At 54.5% G+C, this 17530-nt stretch overlaps 1 protein-coding gene across 3 annotated transcripts in view; it reads right to left on the minus strand.

Moving 5' to 3' along the window:
* Window positions 1-17530, minus strand: part of DSCAML1 (DS cell adhesion molecule like 1) — a 289234-nt gene that overhangs the window by 100859 nt on the left and 170845 nt on the right. For 2 of the 3 annotated variants that reach the window (XM_005299759.5, XM_065569156.1), the window contains exons 5-8: window positions 13256-13534; window positions 10568-10843; window positions 9028-9324; window positions 5110-5382 (exon numbers count right to left, since the gene is read on the minus strand). In XM_005299759.5, the coding sequence (XP_005299816.1) occupies window positions 5110-5382; window positions 9028-9324; window positions 10568-10843; window positions 13256-13534 (1125 nt within the window). Of the gene's footprint in view, window positions 1-5109; window positions 5383-9027; window positions 9325-10567; window positions 10844-13255; window positions 13535-17530 lie in introns of those variants that run through there. The other variant, XM_042851816.2, reaches the window with a different exon arrangement.

A 17530-nucleotide genomic window follows, 5' to 3' on the forward strand; every position in this document is an offset into this window, starting at 1 on the left:
GGGTTTTTTATATTCGACATTAACTTCTTGATGTTGGGACAACTACGAATTCTCCTCTCTGGAGCGCCCGCGTGCTCAGCAAGAGCACAACGCAGCTACGGCAGCTCAGGAAAGGGATCACAAATGCACGAGCCCGTTTACTCTACAGAGCTGGGTTTCAGAGCCTGGTAATTCACAAGGGGATGTGGGGGTCTCATCCCAGACAGTGGAGCCAGCACGCCCGATTGGAATTAACTGGGCAGGGGAGTGCAGGTCAGGCCTGAAGTGAGGCCGCAGGGCTGGGAGAGTCACAGAAGTGGGTCACACGGCAGTGCGGGTGAGGGAGCAGGCGCACTGGTGTTCAGGGATTCCTTCGCAGAGAAAGCTTGTGTAGGTGTTAGCCCAGTCCAGACTTGGCTCTGAGTATCGCTATTTAAAATCATGAGCACCAAATCCACACACAATTAGGTTAAAAGAAGAGTAGAGGTTTAGTCTGCTGCCTGGAATAACGAGCACAGCTGTTAGGGCGGATCCCAGGGGGGAGGACGCTCTGACAGTGCTGTAAGAGGAGACAAAGAGACCACTAAGGACAAGAGGTCCCAGAGGCGACAGCTGATGGCTTGTGGGGTTCAGGGCTCCATGTCTCCCAGAAGCTGCAAAAACTTGGATGAGCAAGAAGGCTGGGCCACGAAAGAGACAGGGATTCTAAACGACATTGCACAAATGAAATCAGAGCAGGATTTGGGGGCTGGAATGTAAAACTGTTGGAGCCTAAAAGCGACACTCCATGGAAAGTGTGGATATCATTGCACTCCAAGAGACTACAGCCAAAACAGATTTTACTGTAACTGCTGATACAGAATGGGGCAGGACCGGGGGTGGGGGATTTCCATCACTCCAGGTGGAAGGGCTATCTCATGCTCACCTCCTCTGGATCACAAGAAGCTGCTGACCTCAGGGGGGCACCAAGACATTGTCACTTGGGCGCACACAGCTGAGCTGAACCCACTGTTTTTAACTTTCCAGTTGTTTCCTAAGGTTGTCTTGTCTCTCTGCTTTTCTAGTAGGCCCCTAATTAGCACAATACAGGGCCCATTCACCCAGCCCTGGGCTGTGTGCACAGGGTCCATCTCCTCAGCCCTTGCCCTGGGGCAAGAGGGTTACATTTGTGGTCAGGACTTTGGATCGGTGCCTCTTCGGCTCCCTCTCCACTGTAGCGGGGATCAAGCCTCCCAAGCTCGGGCAGACAGACTTGCACTAGCCGGGCTCTGGTTAGCGAGCTAAAAATAGCAGTGTGGACGTTCTGGCTTGAACCCCGAGTTGGACCCCGTAGGCATCAGCGCCCCAGCTCCAGCCCAAGCCCAAGTCAGAACGTCCACACTGCTATTTTTAGCGTGCTAACTGGAGCCCTGCTGTGCAAGTCTGTCTGCCCGAGCTCAGAGGCTCAATCCCAGCTGCAGTGTAGATGCACCCTTAGTTCAGCCCAGTCTAGGCAGCACCATTGACAGAACTGGGTCCCAGGGCGAGGAGACTTGGTCCCACACCCTCAGCTTGGCCTGGCCGTCAGTACGAGGTGACGCTGTAGGAACGTGGGTAACGCAGCCATCCCCAAACCATTACTGCTCCCCACTCCACTGCATGTCCCCTAGTCGTACCACTACAGGGAGCGGCCAGAGAAAGCACTTCAGAGTCCTTCCTGTCCCAAGCAATTCCCGCATTTACGCCGCTCCCGGGGAGACCTCTATGCCGAGCACACCCACGGCATCAGCTCAAAAGCGACTAGCCCCCGAAGACGGAAAAGTAGCTGGAGGCTTAAAAACAGGATGAAGATTTAAAAAAAAACTAGTCCGAACACACTAGGCACAGGTGCAAGGGGTGCTATAAAGCTTATCCTATCACTTGCTTCGGAAGACCTGCATAACTCACTTGTGGCACTTAATGCGGCCACCCGGCACTTGTGGCAATAAAAGCTTTTCAGCATTCCATGCCATTGCATAGTCTAAATGTATACAGTTCTATTTATTGACGCTGGTCTTTGGAGCTGCTCAGATTGTTTTCCAGGGCATTTTCCATTTTTTCCCCATGGATCTTTTATCTGATGGCCAATACAGATATAAATAAATAAACACCATCTAAATTCTGGTATAAATTCTAACCAGCCATGCTGCAGATGAAATAAACATGTCTCCCTTCCAACCAGAATGGCCCTGTCAGCCAGACCGGAGAACATTTAAATCAGCTCAACTTTCTACAACTGTCACCAACTCCTGATCAAGACAGTAAATCCAGGCTCCGAAGGGTTTGCCTATCAATGGGAACCCAGAATATACGGGTCTGCCGCTCAACTTCAGCACACTTACATTCTCTGAGATTGAGAAAAGTTGACTTACGTTATGCTTTATGTGCACACGCCCACATAGGCTCTATCTTGCTCTCTCTCTCTCTCTCTCACACAGACACACACAGAGAAATACGGACGCTCCCCGACTCACGCAAGCATTCTGTTCCAGAACGCCTTGCGTAACTCGAATTTTGCATAAGTCGGGAACGTATACCCGACCATTATGCAAAAAAACCCCAAAAACCACTTTCTAGCTTATGGAACGTACGGAACTTTTTCCATAAGTGCGGGTTTGCGTAACCCGGGGAGCGTCGGTAAAGAAAAATTGTACTGCTAGCTAACAAAAACATACCACTGCCCCACGCAGCCAAAGAAGTGAGGGGGGGGAGGCCGGTGGGCTAATGAAGGTCCCCTGCTGAAATGTTTTCCTAGTGCTTTGGCCAACCTAGTTCTCAAAGTGTCTCAAGTGAGGAGACTCCTCCCGCCTGCCTTTGCAGACTGAGTTCTTTTGCTGGGAGGCTCCATTCCTCAATGCAGCCACATCTCAGAGATACACACAGACACGGCATTCTCCACTGCCGTCTCCAGGTGCTCCTTGTAAGCCCACCCCTTTCACACCGAAACACCATGCCAGCTTGTGGACATTTTGTCCCGAGCTTTAGCACCTACACTAGACTAGGCAGGTGTATAGGACGTTGCTGAGATTGTTATCCCTGAGTGAAGCAGGAGAGATTTAGGGTTTGGTGCAAGCTCAGGATTTCACATGGTTTTCTCAGAAAGCATGATGGTTTCATTCCAAGTTTGGCTTTGTTACGGTAAACCTGTATTGACAATCCACCAGGGTCAGCTCTCCCCACAGGAGCCCAGTGAGTTTTGTAAAGTTCAAACCAGCAATAAAATCTCAGATAAACTGTTGCATGAAGTGTAAGGTACAGAAGGGATTTGTGACAAGAAGAAGAAGAAATGTAAATGTCTTCTCCCTCTTCCCAGCTTTCCTAACACTCATTTCACACAAGCATCAGCGGCTCCCAAACCTACGGACAACAGGTGTCTTATTGCCACACTTCCAAACTGTCCACCCTGAGCCTACGCCACAAGGAGCTCACCCAAGGTATCCTCACTTGGAATTCCCCTGCACCCTGCGTGACCAATCGCCAGGATGCCTTGCAATTAACTTTAGTGCACTAGCAAGTGCTGCTGAATGCAGTGTCCTCTTGAGAGCTCGTGTTAATCCCTTTCAGGGGTGGTGGCTTCCAAAATAAAAAAGCTCCTGCTAGCAAAGACACCCAGCGCAGTTACCAACCCTGTAGGGCTCCCGATGACAGAGAAGGCCTTTCTGCAGCTCTCTGATCCATGCCATCTACAGTACACAGCTTCCTCCATGTTCCTTTTGCAAAGTCTTGGAGGACAGTACTAGCTAATCAAGTGGCAGAATCCATAATCAGCATGGATGCATGCTCCTGCTAACCCAATTCCTAATGAGGATATGAAGGATGGGGCATCAGAACAAAACCCACTGCAGAACTGAAGGGCATTCCAGAAATACTCGGCTCCACGAGACGGAGAGAAAGAACTTCCCTTCTCTCTCCCCTGCTGTGGCTGTGTTTGTCGAAATGATTTACTGCACCCACCGAGCTGGCGACAGGCTGAGGAGCCCCGACAACCCTGAGGATGGAAGATACTGTAGCATCGCACGCTCATAACACAATCTCAGCAAGTCACTGGAATGGAATGCATCAGATTCAATTCATTAGGACTGATAGCTCCCTGAATGGGGCTGAATAATTGATGGGCTGTAGAAGCTTTTAAGATGTTCTGTACGCTCAGAAGACTGAGTGTATTATTTTTTTAAAAGCTAACACACACAGCAAAACCCCAACGAAGGTGATCTGAGCAAAGGTTAGATGTTTTAAGCCTTTGTGTTTACACTGTCAATTCTTGCTCCATTGCTTGTAATGGGAAATAGATACGCTATGGAGAGGGGCAGCAGAGGGAGCAGCAGGAACTGAACTAATTCACGGGGGCTGCAGTAGCTAACCCAGAAGGATGAGAATTGATCTTGGACCCATGTAACGTTTGCACTGGAAGGCCACGGTCTGGCCGAAGAGCCCATGGTGTGTCCAATGGAGCAAGACGCTTCCCTGCTTGGCTTATCGACCTTCATCCCACAGCAGCAACGTGCTCAAAATTATTCGAGTGCGACCTCTGCACTGCCTGGGCCCCCAAATGTGCCACCCATGGGGAAGAAGTTGTACATGTGCAACTGAGCACTGGGTGCTCTAGGTGCCCCCAGGGCTGTGAGTGGGAGGCAGACTAGTCAGTGCAGCCGAACGGTCCAGAAGAGCATGGGAGGGGGAGGTGCCTCATGCAACATCCGTCAAGATTGCCTGGGACTGGCAATTGGCAAAGGCTTCGGCAACAAACATCTCACAGGCAGGAGATTGGGGATCTTCCAGCAGTGTTCCTGACTGTTACCCTTTCTCCCCTCCCCACAGCTGGGCTCCCCAAGACCAAACCAGGCTGAGGTGACTGTGCCCTCTTGGCCTCCCACCCTAGTAAAACCCAAGGATGGCGGGACAGCTCTGACTCTCTGGTGTGCGCGCGTCAGAGAGAGAACGCCAAAAGGACAATGCTGAAATTAGCCAGCTGGGCTGCTGGCTACAACAGGCACCTCCCTGAAAGTCCCCTGCAACTAGCACGGGAGACTCAAAGAACTGGCAGGACACCAGGGTAGGAGAGTGAGTCCCCTGTTACAGCCAGGGGCAGCTTTAGAGCTCCCAGCCTCCTACCTTTCACGGTAACGTGGACGCTCTGGCTGATGGAGAGCTGTGGCTGGATCAGGACGCTGCAGAGATACTCCCCTTCATCCATACCCTTCTGCACATCCATCAGCTTAAGGGTCCCGTTCTCAAAGACCACCTGGCGGTGGTTATCCGGCAGCAGCAAGGCGTCCTTGTACCACTTGATGGAATAGTATGGATACCCGATCACCCTGCAGTTGATGAAGGTGTCCCTACCCGCCACTGCCGTTATATTCTTCATGGCTCGGATACTCGGGGGACCTAAATTGTGGGAAGGATGAAAGAGGCAGGCTAGGTTAATTCCGAAGAGCAATTTGTTTGCACACAGATCTGTTGCTATTTCAGAGCACATTTCATAGGCAAATGAGGCAAGATAAACACTTAGGGTTTGCTCGTGTTTGGGAAGGGGGAGGCAACAGCTCAAATATGGGCGAGTCCCCCCCCATCCTGCACACACTCAGAAATTGCAGAGCCAGCTTTTGACAAACTTTGGCACCAGTCACTGGTGCACAAAGGGTGGGATATTCCAAAGCGCTGACACGGCCTAGGAGCACGCGCCCCACTGAAAGTCACTGGGACATGTCCTCCGGAACCACTTAGGTGCTTTTTAAAATCACAGCCAAATTGTGTGGGTGTCGCTTCCATGCTCAGCTGTGAAAGTTCTGTCCCCGGGGCACTCTCTGCATACCTCTGATCCCACCCCTGCTAATGCTAGGGACAGACTATGTTTCTGCGCTGCTTCCCTAAGCTCCATTCAGCTTCTAACACTCCCAGCTGCCCTGCATGTCTCTTTAAAAACAAAGCTACCCCTCTTTTGCTGAAGGAATATGCCGGGAGCAGGACCTTACGTCACCAACCTCAATTGCAAACTATTTTACCTCAACTTTAAAAATCAGCCTGTTTTTTTTAAGCTAAAATTCCCCGCTTAGCAGTTTCTATCTGGCTTTGAGACTGGTTTATGGATCAGGAGAACACTACACTTGAGTATTTCAACACCATGTTTCTTAGATCAACAATCATATTGTTCTCCCGTTTATCAGCTGTTGCCTAAATGAAACAGCAAACTAATACTCCACCTACAGTGTAAAGATCAACTATATCTTGGCTCCCAGCCTGAGGTGAACTGCAGAACTCCCAGCTTATCAGGTGTGCAGGACGCTCTTACGGAAGATCCATTCCCTTGGCATGTAAAACAAACGCATTCAAAAGCAGTTTGCTGCTTTCGCTTTTTAATGATTTTCCTAACTCTCCTACCCACTTTCGCCAAAAGTTACTGAGAAGGGATTCCACAATTGGGGGAGTTTTTCTGGAAACTCTGAAAATAAGATGAGATGCGGGGGGAAGGCAGAAGTGGGGGACGGTGCTCTGGTGACGCTTTCTCATGTTCTGGTAAAGCCACCACTTCTAATGCTCCAAAGCAATTGGGAAATAATATAAAAAATGGATTTAAAAACTCTCTTTCTGCCAGCCGTCGCTCTGGGGTGCCGATGGGATACGACTTCAAAAACGGAGAGTCCATCAAAAGAAAACACCCGGCAAAGAAAAAAGCATCTTATAAGAGGCATCAGGCACAAAGTTCTCCCCTGAGCACTGAAGAGGAAAAGGGCTGCACACCCCCAGACAGTTCTGGGGTGGAGTGGAAACAATCCAGGCAACTAGAGCTCCCAACACTGCCTGCCTCTATCTTGACTCAAATTCAGCATTGGTAGCTTCAGACCCAGCTAACTCACATAGAGCAGCCATTACTCGGGAACACACCCCCATGCATTGTACTGGCCATGGAACGCTGGCTTCCTGACCAGCAGAAAAGAAAGGGTGTGGGTGGGTGTGTAAAAGTGGGAGTAAATTTGACAGAGGACTTGGAAAAGTTTTAAAAACTTGCTCCTGATAAACAGCCCTTTGGCCCTGTTGGAGAGATGTGCACATACCCAGACTAAGGAACCCTGCCTTCTCATCTAGGGATTTGTAGTTAAAAAACAAAAACAAAAAGTTCAACAACAAACTTTACTAGTGGTTCCCATTGCTAAGCGATGAACTTGCTCCAGATTTAGTGATAAACGGCTGCCAAAGCCCAGCTTCCCCAGACTTCCAGACAAACACCACTAGATCCATGGCAAACCGGAGACACAGATGAACACGGCCATTCAAACTTGCTTCTGGTAGATAAAATAATGTTACTTTTGGCTCTGTCTAGTTCATAACAGTTAACGCTTCTAATTGCATAGGTAACGGTCACCGGCTAATACTGTACCTTGTGTCTTAGAATTTTGCCCACCAGAAGTCCCTGTAATGCAAAGAACAGCATGCTCCAACCGTAACAAGAGGAATGATTAACAGCACAATGGATTTTAGCTATGACAAATCAAAGAGAAAATTCAGCTCATTTGTCATGATTTAACAAATTGGCTCGCCATCGGGTTTAATACATATCCCAACGCCTACGGGCAGTTAGTGCTGGGAAGGAAGGACAGAGTCAGAGTTAGGAGGTGGACAGGTCAGAGGTGAGGCAGGGCCCCAAAGCACTGTGCAGTTAAAACAAGTAGGGGAAAGTTAGGCAGAGGCCGTGCAGAGCACATTCCCGCTGGCCATCACAACTGCTCTCACACTGGGACTGGGCACGTGATCAGCTGGAGCCCCTCTCCAGGGGAACAGACATTTACCAACTGCACTTTGATCAACAGCATGAGAGCAGAGTGGGTGAGTGCACTGGCTCTCATCTCTGGGGAGCCGGTTCCAAATCCTCCCAGGGCTGTAGTGGGAATTAAATTGGTGGCTCCTCCCAAATGCAATAGTTGGTGCAGTTGGCAATATCTGCTCAGAAACCAATGACTGGTATTGCTGGGGGTGCTGCAGAGGACACTGCAGGTTAGGACCAAGATGCATTAGGATTAGAAGGGAGGAGAAGAGGGATTTCTCCCCACTGCCCAAATTGAAATAGTAGGAGGTGGAGCAGATCAGAGTGAGTTGCACTGGCAAAGCCGGGGCAGTGGGGCAGGACTGGAAGGGGGGTGCTGCAGGTCAGGACTGGGTTGCATTGGCAGGGTGGGGCATATGAAGCTCGCACTCTTCCTAACTTCCGGCAGCAAAATCCTGCACTTTGATGAGCGTTAACTTCTCCCACAAAATTTGCAGAAAAAGAAATGGAAAGGACATGCAGCTTGAAGGTGGAAATTGCAAAGAATTTCTCTGGCATGTGACAGCTGCCAGCTCTGGGGGAGTCTGGATCTGCAGTCTGCCCCAGTGTAGCCCTGGAACGTAGCCCCTGAGGAGCAGGGAACCACGGGGCTTCCTCAGTCAGCACCTCTGCAGCACGGTGACCCTGACAACGCCCCAGGAACAGTGCAGAGCCACTCTCCGAGAGCTGGCCCACGAGACAGGGCTCTGCTTTATAAACTGAGCCCTTTGCCTCACTCGGTTACAAAATGTTTGGAATGGGAGAGCCAAGCACCTCGGGACGGGTAGCCAGGCCAGGCCGGGGCCCATCCAGCCCAGTCTCCGACAGCGGCCAGCACCAGATGCTTCAGAGGAGGGTGCAACCCATTTCCCACTGCTGAAGCTTAGCTTCGGGAGAGCAGCGTGGGGTTCACCACACTTCTCAAGACTGTCGATGTCCACAATAGCCACGTAAACACCCGATTCTTCTGGGATTCCTGCTAAGCTTTTGGCCTCAATATTATCTTGTGGCATTGAGTTCCGTAGGCTCCCCACGTCCTGCTTCACTTGATGAACCACGGGGAAGGTTTGTTCAACCAAGTGCATGCTGATGATTTGAACAACTTTAAAAGTACAGCAGGGCAGTGGGGGAGCTGGGTGGAATGGCACAGAAGAAGAGAGATTCTACCAATAAACAGAACAGAACAAAGCCCAGTATGAGTCCTATGCTGATATTTAAAAGTAGACAGGCACCTCTTACGTTTATTCGCGCTTGGTATTCGGCGCTGCCCACCGAGTTCCGCGCGGCGCACCGGTACACCCCTCCATCCTTGATCTGCGGGCTGGTCACGTTCATGTGGCTCACGGTGGTGCCGTCCGACATGGTGTACTGATTGGTGCGGTGCCCGTTGTCCCTCTGGATGGGCTCATCGTCCAAGGCCCAGGTGATGGTGGGTGGGGGAGCGCCTTTGGCAGCACACATCAGGGAGAACTGCTCGCCCGGGTTGACCACTTTCTCGCTGAAGGAGGAGACGATCCGGGGGGTCCCGTCTAAGAGAGACACCCGGTGAGGGGCATGTTAGGGCTTCAGGCTGGGGCCCTCGCAAGCAGCTGCGTTTAGGCACAAGCTTGACTGAGGGTTTTAAACACTGCTTAGACGGTCCGTTCTTTGGGGGCAGGGGCATCCTGTCCAGTTTGTCCAGGGCCCAGCACAACGGGGTTCTGGTCCAGGGCTGTGGTTCCTAGTGCTTCCACGACACAGATAAACAACAACAAACCTACGGGGTGAACGTGCCTGACACGCCATGGGCCCCACCATGCCCAGCCTGCATTCCCCAGGGAGGAGGGCTGCTGCTTTCAAAGGGGCTGGTGAGAACCGGGGGGACATCAGATGAGACATAAAAGGGAGCGTGAGAGGGGCAGGGACACAGGGCCCATCCTGCCCCCGGCACATCCGCACGAGGGAAGGACACTGCTTGGGAGGCAGCGGAGGGAGAATGCCTTAAGGGAGGATGGGCCCATACCCAAGGCCAGGGCACCACAATGAGCCCCATCTGGGCAGCTCCTCCTTTCCCCACTGTCGCTTATTTTGCTTTCTTGGGACAGACCGTCCCTGCAGAGGACAGGGCCCAGCTATGGTTCTCTCCCTGCAGTTACTACAGCAGCTTACACTAAAGTCCTGGCCACCTGTCATCAAAAGCGCCCTGGGACCTTCACTAAGGGACAGCACCTTCCTGGCCACACCATGTCTGGTAAGTACATTCTGCCTCACCCAACTCCTCCTGCAGACGGGAATTCTTCTTCCCTCCCTTTCCTGAAATACTGGGCAGCATTGCTAGGTGCTGTTAAATAACCATTGGTTCCCCCCCAGAGACAGCTGCATTTCAGTGCTGGGTTGAGTGACCCTTACATCACATGGGCATTGCATGGCATAGTTCAGTGAATTGTTGTGTAGCACCTTGGGAGCGCTGGGAGCATCCAAGCACTTGGGCAAAGCACAGGGAGCGCTTGGCATAGCAGAATCTCTTTGCTTCCAGGTGCAGAAGTGGGCAAACCTTGCCAGCACAGGATGCAGAGGGGTGTGTGGAGACAGCTCTGGAGCCCTCTGGCCAGTACACACAGGCCAGGAAGCAGGGGAGTAGGGTCTAATTAAGGGGCAACATTCTCCTCTCCTAGGGATGCTGTAAATCTCCCCTGCACTTGTTCTGCCCACAGAACTTCCAGGGGTGGCAAAGGACACTGGAGAGACCCTCTGGCTCCCCTCCTCACCGTCATGCCCGGGAAGCCGACTCACCCTCCAACGCGATGAGGGAGAAGTCCTGCGCCGTTTGGGCTTTCCGGGTGGCGAAACACTGGTAGGCCCCAGAGTGGCTCTTCTGGGCGGCAGTGATGAGGAGGGTCTCGTTGCTAATCCCCCGGATGGAGATGTAGTCGTCCAGCACCACCAGGTCTGTGTTGCGGTACCAGCGGAGGGCATACTCGGGCGAGCCGCTGAGGGCGCAGGAGAGGATGACTGTGCTGCCAATGCCGGTCTTCAGCTTCTTTGGCGTGAGGCTCACGTGCAGAGGGTCTGTGCAAGACAGGGTGGGAGGCAAGAGAAAAAACGCTCAGGGCTCATGGCCTGGGGAAAGGCTCTAGCAATGGTGGAGGGCCCCAGGGAAGCCGAGTGGCGCCAGCCGAGTGGCCCCATCCCACTGAGCAGCAGCAAGGTCTCCCTTCTACTCCCTGGGCTGCCGCAGAAGGAGGCCAGCAAGCTGCCGTGGGGAAGGCTGCAAGTGACCTGCCGCAGCGAGCGCAGCAAGGCCTTGGCTTCACTGGGAACCAGGTGTGTTTTCAACCCGCGCTAGTGAGCACACGCTCAAGTCCGAGTGTAGACAAGGCCATTTGCATTCAAACGTGTGTTCGCTGGCCGGGGTCTGGAGTCTGCCTCGACCAGCAAACTCCTGGGAAGGGCGGACCAGCTGCAGGCCCAGCCCCCAGCTCCTAAGCCTTTCCATTAGCCACTGAGTCGAGAGCAAGAGTTGACTTGGCGAGGGGAAAGGGGGCTTGCTGGAAGCAGCAGCCTTACACAAAACCTACCCCCGATGGGGGGGCCCGGAGGAGCCATCACAGCGCAGGGGGCAGGGCGAGGCTGGCGTGGCGGCCGGCACCGGCTCGGTGGGGAGATGGAGCGCTCCTTGCACAGCACACTCTGAGAGTCCCTTGATTAACGTGGTCTCTCTCCCTGCTCTCCCCGGGAAGCATTAGCCTGACTGCACGTGAAATGTCAGTGCACAATAAGCCAGGTGTGTCCCTGACCTTCCTCAGAGTCTGCAGCAAGGGCCCCTCATCTTAATGTCACCCCCACACACGCTCCTCTGCGTGGTGCGGGCAACATGCCCACCGGCCAGGAGCGCGGGGGGCAGGCAGTGCCTCCCCTGTGTATCGTTTTCGCTCTGACTGCATAGGAGCTGCCCTGGCAGGCGTGAAGAGGCTGTCTGCGTTTGGAAGTAGACATCACGGCGGGCTGACGTGCTAGGTGTGACAGGCCTGCTCTGAGCAGAGACTTCCCTGGAGCTGCTCACTAAGCATGCTGCTGTGTTGGGTGGGGCCTCCCCTTCTGATCCAGCCCATGCACACCCGCCTGCTCCTCCACAAACACGCAGAACATGCTGAGCGTCGCTGCAAGGGCTGGGGCAAACATGCCCCCAGGGGCATGCTACACAGCTGGGTTACTGGGGACAGAGGAGATCCCCAGGACCAAAGCGTGCAATAAATATATGCCCTCCCCAGACAGAATTTACTGGTTGGCTGGAATTTATTCAATATAAAAATCAAACAAAACACAACATGCAGGCCCCTAGTATAAAACTAACACTAATAACCCAACCAGTCACACATTGAAAGGCTCTCAACGTAGCGCTCTGGTTTTCCACCAATCCCGGTGTGTTCCCTCCATTAAAATCACAAATCTGTGGCTTGCTGAGATATTTTGCTGTGATATAAATAAACAAACTTCTTTCAAATGCTCTGAGCTGTGCATGTAACACCACACTGTGCTCCAGCACACAGCACAGTTAACGTCCGGAGCCTGCAATGTACAAAGCTTTGTACAACAGCCAGGGCCAAGAGGGCTATTTCATTTTGATCACCCATCCATCTCATGCAGTTCTGGAACGGAGACCAGCAATAGCCATGCTAGAATCCCCCAGAACCGCCTGCCCCGTGCAAATGAACAGTCCTGGGATGACCTCAGGCGTGTCTCCAGATTCCTGAGCAGAACTTTGGAACAACCCAAGAGGGGGCTGCCCCCAGACAATCCATCCCAGGTTTAACAGAGGGCCAAGGAATGCCGGGCCAGGACTTTGGGAGGTTAGAGAGGACGCCCACCCCTCTCCCCCGTGGCATGATCAGTGAAATCCAGACTTGCGCACCTCACTATTGCTAATGTTTAAGGAGAAGCCAGTAAAATGGGCCATAATGCTAACACATAGAACATAACCCAAGGCATATGAAACCCACGCAGGCCAAGGCATCTGGGCAGCCAAACCCGACATGCAAGAGAGAAGAGAAATCAAAACTCCGTTGCAGCACCGGGCTATCCGGCAGCAGTCACGATTCCCCTTTAACGCCCACTTTGGCGGATTGTTCAGGCTCTGGGGAGTCCAGGTAGCCCCTTTCTGATCTGAGCAGAGATGGGCCTGAACCGTGGACATCAGATCCAGACTGGAATCCCACTTGACCCAACGTCTGGAAGTGGGATCCACCGTCTTGGCCCATGTCCAGCTCCAATATTAATAAAATGAGATGAACAAAACCCAGGATTACTGTCTCTGAAGAGATGGATGGATACTTTCTAGAGATGTGCCCACTGCCCCCAGTCCCCAGATGTGCCCACTGCCCCCAACCCCCAGATGTGCCCACTGCCCCCAACCCCCAGTCCCCAGATGTATGATGGAGAGGCCCATAACTTTACATTCTCCATTGTTTGGTCGGCTCTCACCTACGACTGTGAGGGTCCCGGTGACCTCTGCCGACCCGAAGGTGTTTGTGACCTCACAGATGTACGTCCCACTGTCCTCCACGCGCAGGTCACTGATTGTCAGTCCTGTGATACGCTTGGTCCACCTGCTGTCTGCAGGGAGTGGGCGCCCGTCCTTGATCCACCGGATGGCTGGGTTCGGGTACCCGGAGGCGATGCATGGAAGCTCCACCAGCTGGCCTGCCTTTACCTCCCTGGACTGAAAGCCATCTAGGATGGTAGGAATGGATTCTGCTGGGTCTAAGAGCAGAGAGCAAACTGCTGAGAAGCAGATATGGAGCAAAGGCCGACACACCCTTCCTTCAGCCTGCACCATCTGGCTGGTGCATTACGTGGGCAAACTAGAGTGTTTGGTTATAAACACTGGGGACCCAGGAGTCTTGTCTGAGCCATCACCAGGACAGCGATACCGGGGAAAGCCTGTGCTTAGTGACCTGGGGGCAGCCACAATCACAGAACTCAGCTACAAACTCTCCAGACATAGGCTCTCCTCCTCTGAAGACCCCTGGGTATCCTAGATGGCAGGACAGCCCATGGAATGGGACAGCCAGCTGCGGTTCTGGGTCCAGAATGAACACATGCTGCTGCTTTCAGGCTGGCCAGTGCAACTCACCCAGCCTACGATCTCAGTTGGGGCCCTGCCAATTGCAGCACGGCTTGCATGCATAGTGGGGTAGGGACAGGTGTGAGCAGGAAGGCAGGTGGGGGCCTAGCGTGTACTCAGTGAGCAGGGCGACTGGCCGAGGGTGGGGCAGTGCCTGGGCTGACCTCCCCACTCCCCCCCACTTCTCTTCCCAGGAAGGCAGGGAGACACACGCACTATGAGAGGGTGGGATAAATACAGCACAGTAGGAACTACGCAAGGTGACCTAACTGGTGCAAAAGACACAAATTCTGTGGTAAGTTTCAAAATTTACAAGGACAGGGGCCCATCGGGCGGCCAGGAGCGGAGAAAATTAACCACTGAGTCTCAGGCATGAAATTCAATTCCAGGGGAAAGATACGGCTTTCATTGCACCCACGCTGCAGTAAAACGCCATGACTTGGAAATACTGGCCGAGGCCAGCACGGGGCCAAGCCAGATTGAGCGCCCCCACCCCAAAACTGAACACACCCCAGCATGGGAGAGGACTGCGCAAAGCCCGGGAGGGGTGAGTGGGGGGGTCCTGTCCATATGAGAAGACAATATGAAGCCTGGTGAGCGGGACTGGGGGGGTCTTGTCCTCAGAAGAGGACAGAGCAAAGCCCAGGGAAGGGGCGGTTCCTGTCCATGCCCGTCAGGTGGGGGCACATACTAGTAAGGGGTCTGTACTTCTGGTCTGTCCAGCTGCTAACCCTGTGGCCCAGCATGCCAGTCCCGGCGGCTAACCTAGCTCCACCTCCTTCCCCTGGGCCTGCCTCCTCGTGGGCAGATGTTGCCGACAGGGGCCACAGGGCCCTGCCCTTCAGACAGCTACTTTGCTCAGTAGCCATGGGGCCGCAAGGCAGTAACTCTTGGCTACGAACGACAATGCGCAGGTCCTCAACTGAGAGGTGCATTGGGGAAGCAAACATGATTTAACCCTCGCAACCCCGCGGTGGGATAGCTACGTATTATCCCTCTGCTACTGATCGGGCATGGAGATAAAAGTGACGTGCCCACGGTCACATAGCGAGTCCGTGCCAGAACCTAGGAGCCCGTCTTCCATTCTCCATCCGCCCCTCTGCTCACCACGAGCCCACACTGCACAGCCAGGGCACGGCCATCAACCAGTTAACACAGGAGCCCAAACCAACACAAACAAGGCCAACAAACATATGGTTGAGAACTAGGGATTCGAAGTTGATTGGTGCAAGGGGTGATTTGAATTCAAGCCGAGTGAAGTCCCTCACGATTAGAGTAACTTGGGCAGGCAGGGACGCCTGGAGCTCCCCGCGACACCCGGCAATACAGACTGCGCTGTCTCCTGCAGTATCACTTGCATCTTCGTCACATCGCATCGGGCTGCTCACATACCGGCCTGTCACATCACATCACATCACAGCCCGGTGTCATGCTGCACGGCTTGCCAGGCTACCCAACTGGCAGATGTACTTCACTTCCAGGTTTGGGGGGGGGAGGCGGAGTGGGGGGAGGCTGGAAGATAGGTGGGCAATCCGCTCGGCAGATGAGCTAACTTAGATGAAAGGGCGGCTGCATCTGGTTCTGCACAGAGAGCTGCCACTAGAGTGATCCCTCTCTGACCAGCCAGACCTGAGCCAAAGCCCCTGCACCTCTTCCAGTACGTCCTGAGGACGTACCAGGAATGCAGGGGGTGTCTGTGCCTTGTTCACAGAGCTGACTCCCAATCTCATTAACCTCCACGCAATCGCCTCCAGAGCCCCGTCCCGTGTCACTTTGGGGGGAGTCAGGGGACAGCAGGGAAAGGGGAGGACAATTGCCAAAGTGTGCCAGAGGCCAGGGTCAGCTGTCCTGACATCTCAGGCCGGGGGCTCCAGTCCTGACCTGTCACCCCCCAAAAACCTCCTTAAGTCCTGGGATCCCCACATGCACCTGTGCCCAGGTACTTCAGTCCTGACCTCTAGTGCCTCCTCTTTTCCCGGCCCTGCCCCCCACACCCCACACATACATACAGCTCAGCCCCTGCAATTCCCCCATGGACTCCCCACACCCAGCCCTGCCGATGCCATTCAGACCCCAACACTTGCACCCCCTGCAATTCCCCCCCCCCGGCTCCTCCCACACCCAGCCCTGCCGACGCCCATCAGTCGCCAACACTCGCACCCCCTGCAATTCCCCCCCAGAACCCACACCAAGCCCTACCAACACCCTTCAGATCCCAACACTCACACCCCCTGCAATTTTCCCCCGGCCCCCCACACCCAGCCCTGCCGACGCCCTTCAGTTCCCAACACTTGCACCCCCTGCAATTCCCCCCCGGCCCCGCACACCCAGCCCTGCCGACGCCCTTCAGACTCCAACCCTCGCACCCCCTGCAATTCCCCCCCCGGCCCCGCACACCCAGCCCTGCCGACGCCCTTCAGACCCCAACCCTCGCACCCCCTGCAATTCCCGCCCCGGGCCCCACACCCAGCCCTGCCGACCCCCTTCAGTCCCCAACCCTCGCACCCCCTGCAATTTCCCCCCGGCCCCCTACACCCAGCCCTGCTGACACCCTTCAGTCCCCAACACTCGCACCCCCTGCAATTTCCCCCCGGCCCCCTACACCCAGCCCTGCTGACACCCTTCAGTCCCCAACCCTCGCACCCCCTGCAATTTCCCCCCGGCCCCCTACACCCAGCCCTACTGACACCCTTCAGTCCCCAACCCTCGCACCCTCTGCAATTCCTCCCCGGCCCCCCACACCCAGCCCTGCCGATGCCCATCAGTCCCCAACCCTCGCACCCCCTGCAATTCACCCCTGCCCCCCACACCCAGCCCTGCCGACACGCTTCAGTCCCCAACCCTCGCACCCCCTGCAATTCCCCCCCAGCCCTCCACACCCAGCCCTGCCGACACGCTTCAGTCCCCAACCCTCGCACCCCCTGCAATTCCCCCCCAGCCCTCCACACCCAGCCCTGCCGACCCCCCTCAGTCCCCAACCCTCGCACCCCCTGCAATTCCCGCCCAGCCCCCCACACCCAGCCCTGGCGACCCCCCTCAGTCCCCAACCCTCGCACCCCCTGCAATTCCCCCCCGGCCCCCTACACCCAGCCCTGCCGACCCCCCTCAGTCCCCAACCCTCGCACCCCCTGCAATTCCCCCCCGGCCCCCTACACCCAGCCCTGCCGACCCCCCTCAGTCCCCAACCCTCGCACCCCCTGCAATTCCCGCCCCCGGCCCCCTACACCCAGCCCTGCCGACACCCTTCAGTCCCCAACCCTCGCACCCCCTGCAATTCCCCCCCCCGAGCCCCACACCCAGCCCTGCCGACCCCCTTCAGTCCCCAACCCTCGCACCCCCTGCAATTCCAGCCCTGTGAAGAAACTGCCATGGTCGGTTCTGCCAAGTGGAAAAATGCTCAGGAAGGAGTGGGCTGGAATCATCACTCGTGCGCTTGTGACCTTGGTGGCATTTGAACCGAGCCCGTGGAGGTAAATGGCCAGTGCATTAACTTGCTGTACTAAGCAGAGCCTCCCCAAGAGCTCTAGAATAGCCAGTTCCTAATTAATATATTGAGGGAGTTAAGTCCATTACACTGCTAAGAAAATGGAAGTCACTATAAATAACTGATCGGCCACCTTTGGAGGGCAAGA

Source organism: Chrysemys picta, chromosome 16 (assembly GCF_011386835.1).
Source record: "Chrysemys picta bellii isolate R12L10 chromosome 16, ASM1138683v2, whole genome shotgun sequence".
Classification (NCBI taxonomy): domain Eukaryota; kingdom Metazoa; phylum Chordata; order Testudines; family Emydidae; genus Chrysemys; species Chrysemys picta.